The 16,635-nt window shown below is 44.0% G+C and overlaps 2 protein-coding genes across 2 annotated transcripts; one reads left to right on the plus strand and one right to left on the minus strand.

Moving 5' to 3' along the window:
- Positions 1 to 1,376: 1,376 nt before the first annotated feature.
- On the minus strand, positions 1,377 to 3,676 carry evx1 (even-skipped homeobox 1). The gene is made up of 3 exons (XM_052070393.1): positions 3,178 to 3,676; positions 2,510 to 2,745; positions 1,377 to 2,136 (listed from the first exon to the last, which is right to left on the minus strand). The coding sequence occupies exons 1-3, from the start codon at positions 3,452 to 3,454 to the stop codon at positions 1,606 to 1,608; spliced, it is 1,044 nt and encodes a 347-aa protein (XP_051926353.1). The 5' UTR covers positions 3,455 to 3,676; the 3' UTR covers positions 1,377 to 1,605.
- An 8,112-nt stretch (positions 3,677 to 11,788) lies between these two features.
- On the plus strand, positions 11,789 to 14,390 carry hoxa13a (homeobox A13a). Its single transcript, XM_052070407.1, has 2 exons — positions 11,789 to 12,550; positions 13,006 to 14,390. Exons 1-2 carry the CDS (start codon positions 11,884 to 11,886, stop codon positions 13,251 to 13,253), a joined length of 915 nt encoding a protein of 304 aa, XP_051926367.1. The 5' UTR covers positions 11,789 to 11,883; the 3' UTR covers positions 13,254 to 14,390.
- The last annotated feature ends 2,245 nt before the right edge of the window (positions 14,391 to 16,635 follow it).

The following is a 16,635-nucleotide window of genomic DNA, read 5'->3' on the forward strand; positions in this document are numbered from 1 at the left end:
GGGGATGCCGGAGAAGTTTTCTTGGTTTGTGTGTAGCGAGGATGGATGATGATGCATCCGTGATGAATGTTTTTTTATTTTTGGGTTTCCTGTCATGTGTTCACTGACCACAATTTAGTCAAAAGCTGTGCTGTTATAAAGGGGGAACGTGCTTTTTAGTGTGTCTGTGTGCCAGTCGTGCAGTCGTTTGCAGAGTCTGTATCAGACTGATTGATATACAGTATATAAAAAATATTTGTCGTATACGTGAAGTGTGACGGAAGGAGAGATGCTGTAATAATAAAAAAAGATTGCATTTGACAATAATATCTGAGGGGTTAGGGTTAATAAAATGCAAACTAGAACTTCTTTTTTTGCGTGGTAATTCAAAAAAACATTGAAGATGATTCATGAGCCTACTCTATCTACATTTAGCTGCAGCTAAATGGACAAAAAAAATGCACGTAAAGCCTCTTAATGGTCTAGTGCAGCATATGCTCAAAACAGCAACCGTAATTCCATATTTTAGTCCGAATCATATTCGTAAATTTTTATGCAAGGATGCCAAAAAGGTCAGCAGTCATTCGGGCGTATCGAGTGCCTGCAAATGTGACTTGAATCGGTTTTTCAATGCAATCACTTCGAGTCAACTCGTGCAATTAAGTACCAGCTGATCGATCTATTTGCACCTCAAGTGTATCGCTCTTTCGCTCTTCTCTCTAAGTGTCTGCGAGAGGGGGGGAAGCACAGGGACTACTCCAGTGTCACGGTCAATCTAGCGGACCCATCACGTGATAGGAGGCCGCATACTCATCTTGACGAGAAGAAAATTATTATCGGAAGGTGGGGGCGACAGGGGGGCTTTTATGAGCCAACAATATACACCCCCAAAAAAATGACCATAAGAAAACTCGCCAGCTCCACTTTTATGACAGTTTATTGCAAATTAGACGTCGAGATACAACCCCATCCTTATAACAGAAAATCAATGGAAAGACAAATGCAGAAATATACACTAAAAAAAACGAGTGCAGCAATTACAGGTCGTGATCAAAAGATATTTTTTTCGTATTGATGTGCTGGCTCTTATAACGTTGGAGGAGGTAACACCAAATATTTATTTATTTAGATATTTGATTGTCCGCTCTCCATCTCGCCCCCCGCCCCCCATTCCTCTGAATTCCGCTCCCCTGGCGCCTTGTTACCTTTCGGTAGCAACCATCCCCTTCTTGCTGTAATCATTAATTCCGCACTCAAAATTCACCGGCTCCTACATATACATCACGCTGTAATTTCATGTGCACATGGCTGACATCCGCCGCTAATGAGACGGCACCGGCCCCGTTGACGAATCCCCCGCCCCTAGAAATAGCCCCTGGAAACATCATTCTACGGCATAACCTAAAAATAATTTGGAATTAAAATATTTCATTAGCTCGAAAATATTTTTTTTGTTCTCGTGTGCGTGTGTACGAATTTTCATATTTTTTATTTTAAATATGCCACCATTCCCCAAATGATTCGTTGTGCTCTTATGGTCCGGTCCCAATTTCTAGACTGTTGCAATTGGGTTAAATATAAGAGGATGAAAGGCGATATGCTGTGTATTTGGAGATTTGAGGGGTTTTATCTGGTCAGTGGCACCTCCTCCCGCCGGTCCACTGTCACGGTTGAAGCTTTGCTCAACACGGAAGGCGTAAAAGTGACAAAGGCATTAGTCCTGCTCGTTGGGGAGCAGGTAAAGTCCGAGGCCGGGGCCCTTGATGAGAGGCCGCCGGATGGAGCTGAGTGACAGGCCAGGCAAGTGCACGGGCTTCCCCCGGGACCGAGCCCGTGAGCCGGACTCTGGTACAAGGACGGGTGCCTGAAGGCGCACAGGAGTTCCGGCCTTTGGTAGGGGTGGGACAGCATGCGGAAACTGTCCAGGGAGCGCAGGCCGTTGGGGAAAGGAGTGGCGGGGGCCGGAGCGGAGCCGGCTCCCATCCCTAGGTGCGAATAATAGGGCAGCGGCAGGTGGGATGAGAAGGGGTAGGGCAGGTTCCCCGTAGCCGCCGCGTGGCTCATCATGTACGTGTAGAAGGCCGGGTCGGCGGGGTGAGGCCACGTCATCGCCAGACGTTGACGCTTGTCTTTCATTCTGCGGTTCTGGAACCACACCTGGGGACCGGAGACGGACCAGGTCAAATATTAACCACCCGCCCAACTCGATTACAGACCATAACAACTCACTCAAACCGGCTTTGCCTTGTGTGGACATTCGCCTTTCAAAACGCTATCGGTTTTACTCTGATGTCCAAAATAACCCCATGGTGGGTCAAAAGAGATCAGCTACTGAAAACCCCCCAAAAATTACACTTGAATTTTTTTTTGCACAAAAAAAGCGGCATATTGACCCAAAATAGCTTTTTACCCCACAATTTGGTTATTTTTGACACCAACTGTGATTTTATATATTATACTTTTCCAACAAATTCATTTTAATGAGCTCAGTTCGTTTATTCTGGGAGGATTTCTTCTCTCTCTATCATACCTTAATAGTAGTTTCCGGTAGATTCAATGCGGCAGCCAGCTCGCACCTCCTCGGCCTGGACACATAATTCTCCCGGTAAAATTCCTTTTCCAGCCGCGCGATCTGCTCCCGGGTGAAGGCTGTGCGGTACCTGCGAATCTGATCCGCCGAGTAGGACAGAGAGTTCTGACCTGGGACGCTCTTACCCGGGTCAGAACCGGAATCGCTTGGCAGACCAGGCGATTCCCCATTTCGACCTAGAGAGAGACGATAACGGTATAAAATGGAGATTGTGACACATTTGGGGCGGGGAGAAGGGGGGGGGGGTCAAAAGGATGCCATCTACCCTTAATTATAATATATCCTGTAATTTTAAAGTGAACGGTGTCATGCCGTCATTTTTTTTCAACATTTGTGAAAATAAAAATTAACATTAATCCTTTAGAAATTTTCAACGCCAATATTTTAATTTAAATTATTGCTGATAATTAAGACCATGCCATCCAAAACGCTAATATTTTAATGTTTCCGGTACATTTGATTTCCATCATACGGGTGCATTGGCAGAAAAGTAGCAATAACAACCTGTGACTGCAGCTTTTATTTATTTTTTATTTTTTTGGGTTAAACTGCAGTTGCATTTCTGATGGAATTCGACAAATATTGGCCAAACATCATTCGCACCGTACCCTTAGCGGAGGGGTAGTCCATGCTTTCCGGCGTGCAGCTCACGTCGATGTCCTCGTAGAAGTCCGACTCTGTGTCCGAGCTGCTGCCGTCCTTGTGGGGCCCATCGCCCCGGTGCCTGTCCCCTATCTCCGCGCACAAATTCCTGCGGGCGATCTCCTCCATCACCGCTTCCGTCAAGCAGCCTCTGCGGTCCGGCTTCCCGGGGCTCCCGTCCGCCAAAGCCGGCTTGCCGTTGCGTGGCTGAGCCTCCTGCAACATCTCCTCTCGGCTCTCCATCCCGCGCGAACAATCCCAAAGAAGGGGAAAAAAATGTCAGGCTGTTTTTTTTGGTGTGTGGGGCGAGAGAGTGATGGCCGATGCGGTGTCGTGTTGTGGGTCGAGTCTAGAAGAGGAGGAGGAGGAGGAGGAAGGAAAGAAAGGAGGAGAGGCTTCTAGTAAAAGAGGCTGGATGCAATCCGGTCTGACCCTGAGAGAAGAGTGTGGAGAAGGAGCTCTGGGAGGGATCACCGTTACCTCGCCCCCTCCCACATCTCTCTCTCGAGCTGCCAGTCTTAATAGGCCAGTTCGAGGATGCCCCGTGACGTCACGTGTGGATCGTACATTTAAACGGAAGGCGCAATGGGGGCGAGTTGCGATGTGTAAAAATATATATATATATTTATATATATATATTATATCGGCGGGGTTGGATCAACTTGCAAATATCAATTGACATTCACGGTGACGATGTTTGGTTCGCACGGCAAAGCAGGAAAGTCGTTTCCGCCCAAGCAAATTGCTGAGCATTTACTTTCACTCGCATGGGGGAAAGATACAAGAGACGGCGTTGTCAACTCTGATTTAGTTGTCGCTGGTGGTGTTGTGAAATACAGGAAAGACAGTTTTCGAAACTGCAAATATTTTTGCCTTGAAATGTTGAGTTCACATCATTTTTTTTTTGTAATGGTAACTCCAAAACGAAACTGCAGTCAGTGGTGGGATAGTAACACCTTGTTACTGGACTTAAATATATTTTCTCAGTGTCTGTACAGTACGTTAAAATAGGTTTCTGTTGACGTTTTTCCATTTAAAAACGGATACCTGTACTTTCTTATAGGTTGAGAAAATGGCAGCGAATACATCGTCTTGTTCCATGACTATAAAAACAGTTTTGATGTTTTTGTGGTTGAGTTATCATTTCAGTTTGGATCATTTCAGTCAGTTCCTAAAGCCGCGACAACACGTTTTGTGAGCATATCCGGTGGTTTTATATTTGTTGCATTTGTTGTTGTTGTTCTTCAATAGCCATTTCGAATTGTGAGAATTTGCTTACATTTTGTACGTAAGTACAATTTCGATTCTGTACTTTCTTTTTACCTTTAGTTCAGTAAAAGTGTCGAATCGGTAGTTTTACTTTGAAACAAGCGTCAGTGACAGCATTTTTTGGCAACTCTCGTTCCAGATAGACGTTTTCCATTTTAACTATTTATTATTTATAAATCATGCTGTCTCACCTCCCCCCCCCCCAACCCTCAACTACACCTACACCCGAACTTAAGTGGAGTCAAGTAAAGTCCTTAAAGGTCAAGACTCGGGGTCCGTTTAGATAAGAGACCCTTTGACATTGAAGTCCTTAACCGTTAAGAGCCAGGTCAGGAAACATCCCGTTCAAAAAAATATCCTGCTGCCTTCAGTTTTAAAACTTGGCGCCATGACGTGATTTTCATCTCTGTCGGTGTATGAGGTCACCCCACGCCCCCCATTTCCCCTACCCTCCTGCGCGTCTCCTTTCATTTGCACGCGTTCACAGATTCGTTCCTGACCGAATGGACAGTGCAGTAGATTATTAGGGATGATGTGGGGGGGGGGGGGGTTTCTGTTGACTTATTTGAGATGAAATGACACCCAGGGCTGGTGTGCATTTCTGATTTCCAATTCAAAGCTCCACCTTGCAAACATTCCGCGATTTCCCCTCGAGAGCTGATCCACTTTTCCTAGCGCGTCTCGATACAGTCCAACTTTTGTCGATACGGTCGTGCAGCTGCAAGGCAAGGCAAGGTGGGTTTTGTGATGCGAGGCCGTGCATCTGGGCGGGGTCGTGTCATGAAGGACTTGGGGAGGGAAGCTTCAAATGGCAGCAGCCTCTGTTGTCCTTGTGCGCCCTCGCCTGTCGAATAGAAGTAAAGGCCCGAGTGGGTCTTCTCCCCCCCCCCCCCCGCCCCCTCAGTCTCCCTCCTTCCCTCCCTGCCTCGCTCCCTGCTTGCTTGCCGAGAAGTGTGGGGAAATTCTTTTGGGTTTTTTTTTTCTCCCCCAACTCTTTCATCCGGCCTGTAAAAGATGGAGAGAGAAAAGGAGCACAATCTCGCTTTCTCCGTTACCCCCTCGAGCTGTTTGGGTTGTCGTGATGTTTGAAAAGAAATCATTTGGAGCCCATTTTTGAACATCAACAGGCGTGTTGGAATATCGGAGAAAAAAAGCGAGGCTGCAATTCCGTCCTGATTCAGTTCAAATGTATTGCACAAATGGTAACTAAAGAACCGTTCGAAAATACAAATACGTTGTACTAAAAAGTTAAATGCAACCGAACAGTACATTTTAAAAAACAAAAAAAGTGGAATGCATTTTTCAGTCATGCACATTCCACTTAAATGTGTGTCGGGGGCGGGGGGAAGCTTGAAAAATTCTTAAATGAAAATGTTTAAAACATGTTTTCAAAACAACGGTTGAAAAGCAAATCTATTGTGCTTAATTAAATGAAATACAACTCGATAATATTTCAAATGCATCCCATACTGGATTACCCCCCCCCCCCCCCCCCAGTAACATTTCAGGCACTGTAACACTTTATATTGTCCAGTTTGAACATTGAATTCGGTCATTCTGTAATGTTTCGTCGTAAAGCTTGAGGGTTGCGTAAGTGTCCAATTTAAAAAATTGGATTAAGAATGTTGGTTCAGTTGTGCGCATACACGAGACAGAAGCTTGTCTGCATTCGGTATCAAACATTTTGATAGTTGGCTGTCGTCGTCTCTTGGTAACAAACTCTCTTGGATGATCTGTTGTTTTGTGCTACCTGATGTTATGCAACCGGGCTTGGCCAGGGCAGATGGAATCTTGTGACCCTTCCGAGATAACGCGTTTGAGAGGCTTTTGCGCAACCGTCATGACCTCGCTTGCTTTACAGTAGTGTCATTTATATTGTGTGTGTTTTAGATAGGGAAGGACAGCGGAAGGGGCTTGGAGACTTTGCGGTGTGTGTGTGGGGGGGGGGGGGGGGGGGGGTGTCTTAAAAAGATGAAGACATACACAGGTGGAAGGGATATGTTTCAGTCCAAAAAGTTTAGTTAGGCAATTAGCATGTTAACTTTTTTTGTCGTACGTGGATGATAACACGACATAAACGGAGGATGTTGATTTTGAGCGATTGTGATCGTATCGGGAGGAAAAAAAAGACGCCGGTGAAATGTTAGGATCGTGAACGAAGGAGCATTGACGATGACTTGGAGAAAAGCAAGATCGTCCTCAGCCGTGAATTTAACGTTGTGCACGAAATCCGTTTAAACTGCATCGTCGTGTTGGAGACCCGATGGTTAAAAAAACAAAAAAAGATTGCTCTAATCTAAAAAATATATACTGTATATATCGAAATTTATTTTTTAAACTAATTTGATGATGTATATTTCTTTTTTGTAGGTCAATTCATAACTTTAGCGAGACGTTTTGATAGCATAAATTGTGGAGCTAACAAGCTCGTTGCTAAACATCGAACCTGTCGCGTGATTTTCTTCTTCGCACTTTCGAAACATGCATAGGCTATTATTGACAGTAAAAATAGATACTTTGGTTTTGTACTGCAGTACCTGTCAGACCATTTCTTACTTATAGTAAATAAGTTGACTCAGTGCTTCTACTTTTAACAGCCTTCACCCCCTCCCAAAAAAAATAATAAATTTAAAAAAAATGGGTTAACTCGAAACTTCAAGGCAACAAACAAAAATAAAAATTCGCTTTCGGCATTGGAAGAAATATTTTGTTTGCGCTGTTGTGAATATAACCTTTCCCGGATTTCACAACAAAGAAATAACCGTTTACGAAGCTAATTGTTCCTTGTATTGTCCATCTTCTTAGATTTAAGAAAGAAACGATTCGGCAAATTATTAGATACAAACAAGATCTTGCTTGCTTTGTGGTGCCAATTGATATTGTCTTCAATATCCGTAATTTAGATGGAAAATAAAAAAAATAAGTGTCCAACTTGAATGACGTCATTTTTTTCACCCTCCATCCCCCAAATACAAGTTGCGTTTTTACACTGTTGTCATGCACGAGTATCTGTATTTTTTCCTTAAGTCGACCTAAGTACTTTTGCCACCGCTGCCATTACAATTGGGCCATTCTTTGTGACATAGAGCAGAACTCTACTCGTGACTTCTTCTTTGCTGGGGGAAGTTCAAGGAAGAGGTTCGGGGGGGGGGTGCTAATGCACCCCTCACTTTTATGAGGCAGCGGGCAGGCCAACTTGAACTTGACCATGGAGTCTATGCAGTACGCGCGTAACCCGATCCACGGGTAGACCAGAATTTTTGGGGAACATAATTACGCACATGTTTTGATACACTTTTCGGAGAAAAGCTTCGTAAACTGGACGCTAATCAAACAATTTCGTCGCCCCTCCCGTTTCTCTCATTCTCTCCGTCGCTTCAGTTTGGCCTTGAAAGCGATGACGCACGCAGACGTAACTCGCTGACCTTGGAGCCAAACTCGTCCGGGTGACTACAGCTGGAAACCTTTGTCTCATCCCTGCAAACACTTTGACTGTACCCGGGCGAGACTCCAACGTTGGGCATGCGTTGAACTCAAAAAGTGGCGCTGGGCTCATGGCATAAAGTGGGCCAACATCAGTAAGCAGGGTAACACTCCAGGTGCAAAGCCGGAGCGTTTCGCAATAGTCCGGATTCGTCAGACTGGCATCACTTGAGAAACATGTTTACAAGTCTCTGCTTGCAAACCGTTTTCTCGTTTTAGAGCCTTGCCGCCATTGCGTTTAATCTCTGCCCTATATTGTACTTTTTTAAAAATTAAACGGGTATGTGAAGAACAAGAATATAACAAAACGTGTGTGTGTGTGTGAAGACGGGCTAAGTGTGATTCATTGCACGTGATGGGAGCGCCTTCATATCCCAAAGTAATGACGTCATAACGGCAAAACAAATACGCCACGAATCAATTACCGAGCGCCAAACAGTCATTTGGGGCACACTAAAAACAAATGTGCTTAAAAAAACAAAACATGTAAGATTATGCTGGTCGACAAGCGAAGATCAAACTTGTGAAGGGTCAAAAAATGTTTGTTTATATCGCTAAATGTTGTCATTGAAAGTCGCTCTTTATTGACATCCGAGTCCTCGATCTTGAACCGAACTCACCCGGTTGCATGCAAGGCCTACTTGTCTTTTGTCCGCCTGCTTTAAAATTATGTTTTATTAAATTTAATTCTAAGGGGTGGGGGATAGTGTATGTTTTATTACGGGGAAGAAAGGGGTGTATTGTTGCGTTTGTGATACTTATCCATCATATGTAGCCGACTACCGCACATTTTCAGAATACAAACCACCCAGTTCCCACCAGAAACTATATCATCTATTGTGGATCGGGCCTCCGAGCTTCTTTTAAATGTAATGTGGGGCCAGACTGATTTGATTTGAAAAGTGAGATTCAATTTGAGCACATTATATACATCTGAAGGTTTTGTGCGATTGCACAGCGTGAAAATACGGTCCGTGAAAGCACATCCGGGTCTGGATGCAAAGCGAGCCTAAAATATTCGCATGTGGTTTGGAACGTTCAGCACCCAAAAAATGCTATATTATTTTAACATTATCTGTCGACTCAATAGACGTCCTGGACATTTTCTTTGACATGTTATGCGGCATTTTGAGACATTTCCCACCCGTCAAGTCCTAATAAATGCGGCTTTCTTAGTTTTGTTTTGGGCGTAAATCAGAGATGCAATTCCCAATACAGTTCCAATGTAACTACTGTGCAGCCTCGTGTCTCCGTCTGAGTTGTTTTTGGAGTGGCCCCTGCGCGTAGAAGAGCGGCAACGGAAAATTGTCACGACGGTTGTAGCCGCGTCGATCTCATTTCTGTAGAATGAATTGAAATAGTGCAAGTCGGAGTTTGAATTTGGGTGCCTGTTTGTGTGCGCGCCCCCCTGCTGGAAACTTGCATGTGCTCATTGGGAGGAGGTCTTGTAGTCTGGACTGGCCGCACCTTACCGAGAGCGCCTTGCTGACGGCACGATTTGAACTTGCATGCAACTGCTAACTGGAAGAAAATGCCCAAATCTTAGCTCCGTGCAACAAGTTGGGCCTTGTAATTTCTACTGTCCCTCTGTCATTCGGTTTTTTGTCCTCCCTCGAGTTTCCTGGTGACGTCAAAAGCCGTTCAGACGGCCCAAATTATATATTTGCTGAAGCGCCGAGTCCAGAACGGTTTATACTGTATCTTGCAATCACACTGCCCGTTTTGCATCGAGCCAATTTTACTACTCTGGGATGAGGGTCTATTGCAGGAACCAAATGCATTTCATCTGATACATTTGTCTATATTTCACTTGTGCCACCTGAGCTAAATCACTGCAACCCCCTCAAATAAATATATACAGTATATTTTTAAATTCCGTAATTGACTTCAGATTTTTTTTTAAAAAAACTACAACACGAGCCTGTGTTCCCCTGTAGAATGTATAACCATCAAAATGAGAACAGTTGGAATGTGTAATATGAAATAATTCTTCAGACGATAACGGTGCTCTTGAACTTAAAAAAACCTCAGTTTCTAAAAAGTCTGACAAAATTATACACATTTTACACTTGAATATTGAATTGAATCAATCTCTCGTAAAGTGAACAAAAAAGTGTAACTTTATGACTTGCCGTTGTGGATTTTCAAAGGGTGGAAAGGGCATCACAGATTTTTAATATAACGCCCAAAACAAAAAAACCCGATTTGGAGCATGCAGGTTCGTAAGGATCCTATAGCATCATATTTGTGGAGAAATATACTAAAATGGTTCTAATATAGTTTAATGTGATTATTTTTGTGCTGGTCTTATGAACGATACTATTTATTTTTTTCAAATGGAGATTACTGTCTATCAATACGCAGCAACCTGCAGGGCTCCGTGAACTTCCCGTGTACTTGCTTGTGATTAAATCCGGTGCCTTACATTAAAGTTCACGACAGCATTTACAAAACAAAGCCAAGAAAGAGCTCAAGTTCGAGTTAAAAAGTCAAACAAGATGAGCGAAAGCGTCAGAACCAACAGACCAAGAGCCAACGGTTGTAAACACGCCAGACACACATTGAAGCGACGCGTTTACCCCTTTCCCCTTCTTTCCCACCATTGTCACACGTATTTGCCTACAAACCACCCCCGAAAAGGTCTCCAAATCATAAAAACAAAACTCATTTCTTTGGATTCGACTGCAGAGTCTCCGACACACACACGCACAAAAAAAGGTGCGCTTGATTCAAACGCCGCCGAGAGACATTGGAACGAGTAGTCGAGAATGAGCGAAGGTGCCTAAAACAAAATGATAGTAAAAGTTGATGTCCTTCAATAGCTTTCATTAGGACAGGAATTCTCACCCTCCTTCCGTTCTTTTCAAGCAACTCAGACGCTCCCTTCAAAGCCCTCAATGGCCCTCAAGCCGGACGGCGAGACGGCAACTTTCAACTTGACCTTGGCCTCCAGTGGCGTCCACCTCCCTCCCGTAATTAGCCCGAGTCACAATAGCCCCCCCTTAAGATAATAATCGGGCGCAATTTACACATTGATGGCGTCTGAAAGCTTCATTTTTTTCCCCTCCCGTGTCCATTTCAAGGACGTCCACGTTGAGGAAAATACGCACCAAACGTAAACAAACATGAGCAACATTTTACAAAGGCTTGTTTGCTACATTGCGCCGTTTGCTAGCCGCTATAGATCGTTATTGTCATCCTCCCCTTATGAATTTAATTTTGAAATACATATTTCAATGCGTTTTGAAACGCAGCTTGCGTTTAAAAATGGTGATGAGGAGTCGTGCACTTTGCTTCTTCCGGTTGCTCATGCATATAGGGAAAGAATGTATGTTTAAACTGGAGCTGACTTTATACCACAACCCATCGAGTCGATGCTGGTTTTGTGCCATGGCCTCGATTAAAAATAATGTCCCTATTTTATTTTTTGTGTACGTTTTGTTCATTCAGATTGCGTATGGGGTGAATACGTGGCATATGGGCATGGATCCTGTCGTTAATATGTGCGTAATCGACCATGTTATCTCCCCTTGAGTGTACTTTGTGCACCATTAAAGCAGACGTTTCGAAGCGGATCTCCCATCGAAGAAAATTGGGATGTCGCGTCGTCGACTCGGTTCTAGAGTTATTTCAGACGTTACGCCGCAACCAAATTCGTCGCAAAATATTCGCTCAGTGGCTGACTCGGATCAATTTACGTCTTCGCATATTCCTCCATTTAATTACGCCAAGTGGGAATGTTTACCGTCCCTCCTCTGGCAGAGCCGGTCACGTGTCAGCGCGTCGACCAATGATAACGCGACGTCAGGCGCTCCGGTTGCGCGTCACCGTTTTTACGCTCTGGGAACCAGGATGGATCTTTTTTCACTCCGTGGGCTTTTTCGAAAAGAGCCAGAAGCTTCAATGTTGGACGGCGTGCTATGACAACGTCACTGCTGCTCCGTCCTCCTCGCTGCTGGCTCGACCCGTCGGTGATGTTCCTCTACGACAACGGCGGCGGTTCTGATGAAGTGAGCAAGAACATGGAGGGTTTCGCGGGCGGTAACTTCGCGGCGAACCAGTGCAGGAACCTGATGGCGCACCCGGCCTCCCTGGCACCGAGCACGGCGTACCCGTCCGGGGACGCGCCCGCAACCGGCGTGGGCGAGCCGGCGAAGCAATGCAGCCCTTGCTCGGCCTCGCAGAATTCCTCCAGCGCCTCCCTGCCTTACGGCTACTTTGGCAGCGGCTACTACCCGTGCAGAATGTCGCACCACGGCGGAATCAAGTCGTGCGGGGCGCAGCCCCCCTCCGCCTACGGCGAGAAATACATGGACACGTCGGCCCCTGGGGACGACTTCACCTCCCGGGCTAAGGAATTCGCCTTCTACCCCACGTATCCGTCGGGTCCCTACCAACCTGTGCCTGGTTACCTGGACGTACCCGTGGTGCCCACTCTCGGTGCGCCTTCGGAGGCCAGACATGAGCCATTATTGCCCGTGGAGAGCTACCAGCCGTGGAGCTTGGCCGCCAACGGCTGGAACAGTCAAGTTTACTGCGGCAAGGAGCAACCTCAGTCCGGACACATGTGGAAGTCCCCCCTTTCAGGTAGGCAAGCTTGAATCAGCATTTTTTATTCTTTCTTTGGACCTTTTGGGGTCTTATATAGGCAAGCTACCATGTTGCAGCTAACGAACGTCTTGATTTGATTTTATATATTTTTTACACGCAACCCTTAAAGCTGCTCGGGGAAAAATAACACCATTTTGTTGAATTGGACCCAATTTTGGATTGTTTTGGAAAATGAACCCATTTTTATGGGGTTGTTTTGTGCAAGGGAGTTGGGTCGGTCCAATTTTTGACCAAAAAGGAGCGTTGTTTTTCACCCATTGCTTTTAAGCGGGTATTTACTGCGATCAAAGTTCATTTTTCATGCTTTAATTTGTCACGGTTTTTGTATAATATCATTTATCTATGGGAAAGCCACTCATTTTATTTCCCCCATACGCAAATTGTCCCGTCGTGCACGTTTTGCACTTGTTGACGCTCTCTCGTCCCCGCAGACGCGGCGTCCCACGCAGGCGGCGACCCCGGCTCGTACAGGCGTGGGAGGAAGAAGCGAGTCCCGTACACCAAGGTGCAACTGAAGGAACTGGAGCGGGAATACGCTGCCAATAAATTTATCACGAAGGACAAACGGAGAAGGATATCTGCCCAGACCAACCTGTCCGAACGGCAGGTTACAATTTGGTTTCAGAACAGACGCGTTAAGGAGAAGAAGGTTGTCAACAAATTGAAACCAATCACCTAAATCCCCCCACACCCCCACCACCACCTTCTTCCACGTATACACACACGCACACACACACAAAGATTCACACGCAATGGACTGATTTGGAACAGCCATAATTTGTCGATTGATGACGTCCTGGAGCTTTTTGGAGCAAAAGCAAAAAATAAAACAAAACAGCTGCTTCTTTGTTGTCCAACGAGGAAAAAATAAACACTGAACTGCCGTATTTGTGACTTTTTTTTTTTTTTTGCTCACTCTCCTAGAATGGTGCACAACGAGCTTCCACCTTTTTATCTGCAACTTTTAACGAGAGTGATAAATGCGAAGATCCGTGGGGAAACGACGGTATTTCGGATTTGGACCTTGGGAATGTTAAATATTAATCTCCCCAATGGCTTTTTCCTTTTTGTTTTTTAAATGTTATTTTATTGATCTTACCCACATGTTTAGCTTGTCGTGCTTGTTGGAACGCGTGTCCTCGTTCATGGTGCAATTCTCTAATGCTCAGATAATCTTCCGGGATATATGTTGATGTCGTGCATTTATCTTTCATAATGTGTGACTTACCATGTGGTTGTATATAAAGAAAAATTATAGCATGACGTCAAGTTTGTGTGTCCGTGCCAATAAACTGTGTATTTGGTTAATATGCATCCCAAATGTTGAAAACAGACTATTTCATATCTAGAACTATATAGTTATTTAATATGCTTTTTGGGGTCTTTTTCCCCTCGAACGAATGTTTATTTTCGGGCTTTTACTGCATTATTTTAATTTACTGGTCAACAATTTCCACGCAACTTCACCATGAACGTGTGCTGAGTATTGGTTTGCAATTGCTCGCATCGTATTAAAATGCTTATATGGAAAATGTAAAATATTTCAAATTTAGAGAAATATGTGAAGTCAACAGAGCTCTAAGAAAGATGAAGAGGATTTGTGCTGAAATGTAGATAAACACTGCCATCTAGCGGCCATGTTGTGACTAACATGATTGAAATCATTGCAACGACATCACTTTTCGATTACGTATCTCGCGTTGCTGATCATAATGCACTATTTTATGTATTATTGACGATAGTATTCAAATGTATTGAGGATGTAGGAATGTATAGTAACATTTTGAATTGATAATAATCAAACTCGCATGCTCTACTTGTTAACTGTATAAAACATTTCCAGTGCACATTGGAAGTCTTAGAGGGTTTTTATTCCTCTCCTTATTGTGCTCAATTCAAGTGAAATTTATTCATTGTCATGCAAATTGCTGTTGGACATATTTGTATAATTTTCAGCAATATTTAGCGCAAAGAACCAATTTTAATTTTTTCCCCAGAAATTTATATAGATTCAGCTTCTGGTGTTTTTTTTTAATTTATTCTTTTAAACGTACATATAATTTACGCCCTTGCATCCACCCGTTCCTAACGTCTCAAAAATAATTTGTCGCTCGAGGTGCTACTTCTGCAACGATTGTCATGTGTTCAAAAACTAAAATATATTGTGCATGTAAAATGTGGATCGAGTTTTTAAAATGGACGCGTTTTATTTTAATTTAATTCGTCGGAAGGGCCTTTACAAAAGTCGAAATGTCACTTATTTAGCGCTCGCGTCGAAATGCGTTCATCGATGTTTTGAGTGAGTGACTAAGCAGTTGCACGTGAACAAGCAGCATGAGCTATCTCATCGCGCAAGTTTCCTTAGGCTACATCAATCCGTGAGTCAGTGTGACTGTGAGTCAAATGACAGCGCGACTCCCCTGACAAGCTCACTCCGATTTGGTGATGCAACCGTGATTCATATTTGGTTTCATAATTGCCTCGCCTTCATCAAAAACTTGTCGCAATTATCATGGAATGTCTCTTAGCGATTTACAGATCGCCGCATGGTAAAAAAAAAATTAAATTGATGATTCGATTCATTTGGTGACGGTGAATTAAGATTGTTTTGGAATGAGTATTGTGGGGTTATTTACCTTTTTTAAATGTTCGAACGTTATAGGAGTGCATGTCCCAATATACGTAAGCGGTCATCTTCGTTTCTAAAATCGAGGACCAGTCATAGGCAAATGAAACAAATGGATACATTAATCGAAATAATTTCTAGTCGTGTGTGTGTGCGTGTTTGTGTGTCTATATATCAGAGTGTGTGTGTGAGAGACTTGTTATTATCAAGTAGTGCTTGTTTGTCAACACCAAATGATTTCATTGTTTGGTGTGTCTTGTCTCTTGCACTATTCTACATATCGATTAAATTAATCAATCTCAGAAAATTAATGTGGGGTAATTTATTTTTCTGGAGTTTTTTAACGCCGATTTAGCCACATATGTGATATATACTTGGAGTAAATTTGCGGTAGTTCTTTTTTTTGGGGGGGGGGGGCGACGACTTTACGCCATGTGTGTGTGTGTGTCTAGTTTTGGGTGGATCTGAAGTCATTTGTTCGATTTCCAACTTTGCGATTTGTTTACACCTGTGCAGCTATTCAATGATTAAAGCGAAGCTATTCCACTCAACTTTGTAGATCTTAAAATCAACAACTGTACCTGCCGTCAATGTACATGAATACGATCGACTATAAAATCTAACACACTCGTACAAAATATAAGAAATATTCTTTGTTTTAATAGGAATACGGCTCTTTAAAATCTGAATTCTCGTCTTTGTCATTGAAACGCTCCTGGAGTATTGTACATTAGAATATCGTTTTTAGACTCGTGCTTGTCACTTGCCTTACTGAGGACCCGCGGGGGGTTGCGTTCGCGTGGCCGCAGCCCTTGCGTTGTGACGTCACATTTGTGGTACGCGCAAGCGGAACTAGGCGCTCTTGGACATGCGCAGTAGGTTGACACTGCGGAAGCTGGCGTGGAAGCGAAGGACGACGCTCATTGGACGCCAGGCGGCAGGGCGATCTCGATTGGTTAATATGAGGATAACACAAACCCCGGTCCCCACTCCCTTTTATTGAGACGTAATTTGAGCAGTTGTAACTCCTAGCACGCCTCCTCCATGGTCACGCGGGAGTTTTATGACTGGAACGCCCTTTTGCGTTACAATGGAGTGGCCTGCAAAACATTGACTTCTGCTGCCACCTTAAGGCCAAACTGGGTGTTGCAGAGATTGGCTTGACCTTGCCTTTTACCTTCCACGCGTCATTTAAATTGAACGCAAATAGAAATGGATCATTATGCAATATTTTTTTTTGAAGATGTGAAGGAAAGCGATCCGGTTTCAAAGCTACGCGTCGATCTTGATGTGTTGACACGTTTTAATAACTTTTGAAATACGGTTAATTGTATTTTACTACAGTCGCTAGAAAGGGATTGTGATGCTAAAAAAGCCCGGTGACCTCATAGCAGGCCGGCGAATAAGTCGGCTGCCTCTCAGACGTGCTTGGAGC

The sequence above is a fragment of the Hippocampus zosterae genome, chromosome 7 (assembly GCF_025434085.1).
Source record: "Hippocampus zosterae strain Florida chromosome 7, ASM2543408v3, whole genome shotgun sequence".
Taxonomy (NCBI): domain Eukaryota; kingdom Metazoa; phylum Chordata; class Actinopteri; order Syngnathiformes; family Syngnathidae; genus Hippocampus; species Hippocampus zosterae.

Bases quoted from the DNA above. Each gene is read 5' to 3' on its own strand.
- hoxa13a (XM_052070407.1), top strand. From the start codon at position 11,884: ATGACAACGTCACTGCTGCTCCGTCCTCCTCGCTGCTGGCTCGACCCG. The intron at 12,551-13,005 runs GTAGGCAAGCTT...TCGTCCCCGCAG, and splicing joins GTGGAAGTCCCCCCTTTCAG to ACGCGGCGTCCCACGCAGGC.
- evx1 (XM_052070393.1), bottom strand. From the start codon at position 3,454: ATGGAGAGCCGAGAGGAGATGTTGCAGGAGGCTCAGCCACGCAACGGC. The intron at 2,746-3,177 runs GTACGGTGCGAA...GTCTCTCTCTAG, and splicing joins GGACTACCCCTCCGCTAAGG to GTCGAAATGGGGAATCGCCT. The intron at 2,137-2,509 runs GTATGATAGAGA...TCCGGTCCCCAG, and splicing joins TACCGGAAACTACTATTAAG to GTGTGGTTCCAGAACCGCAG.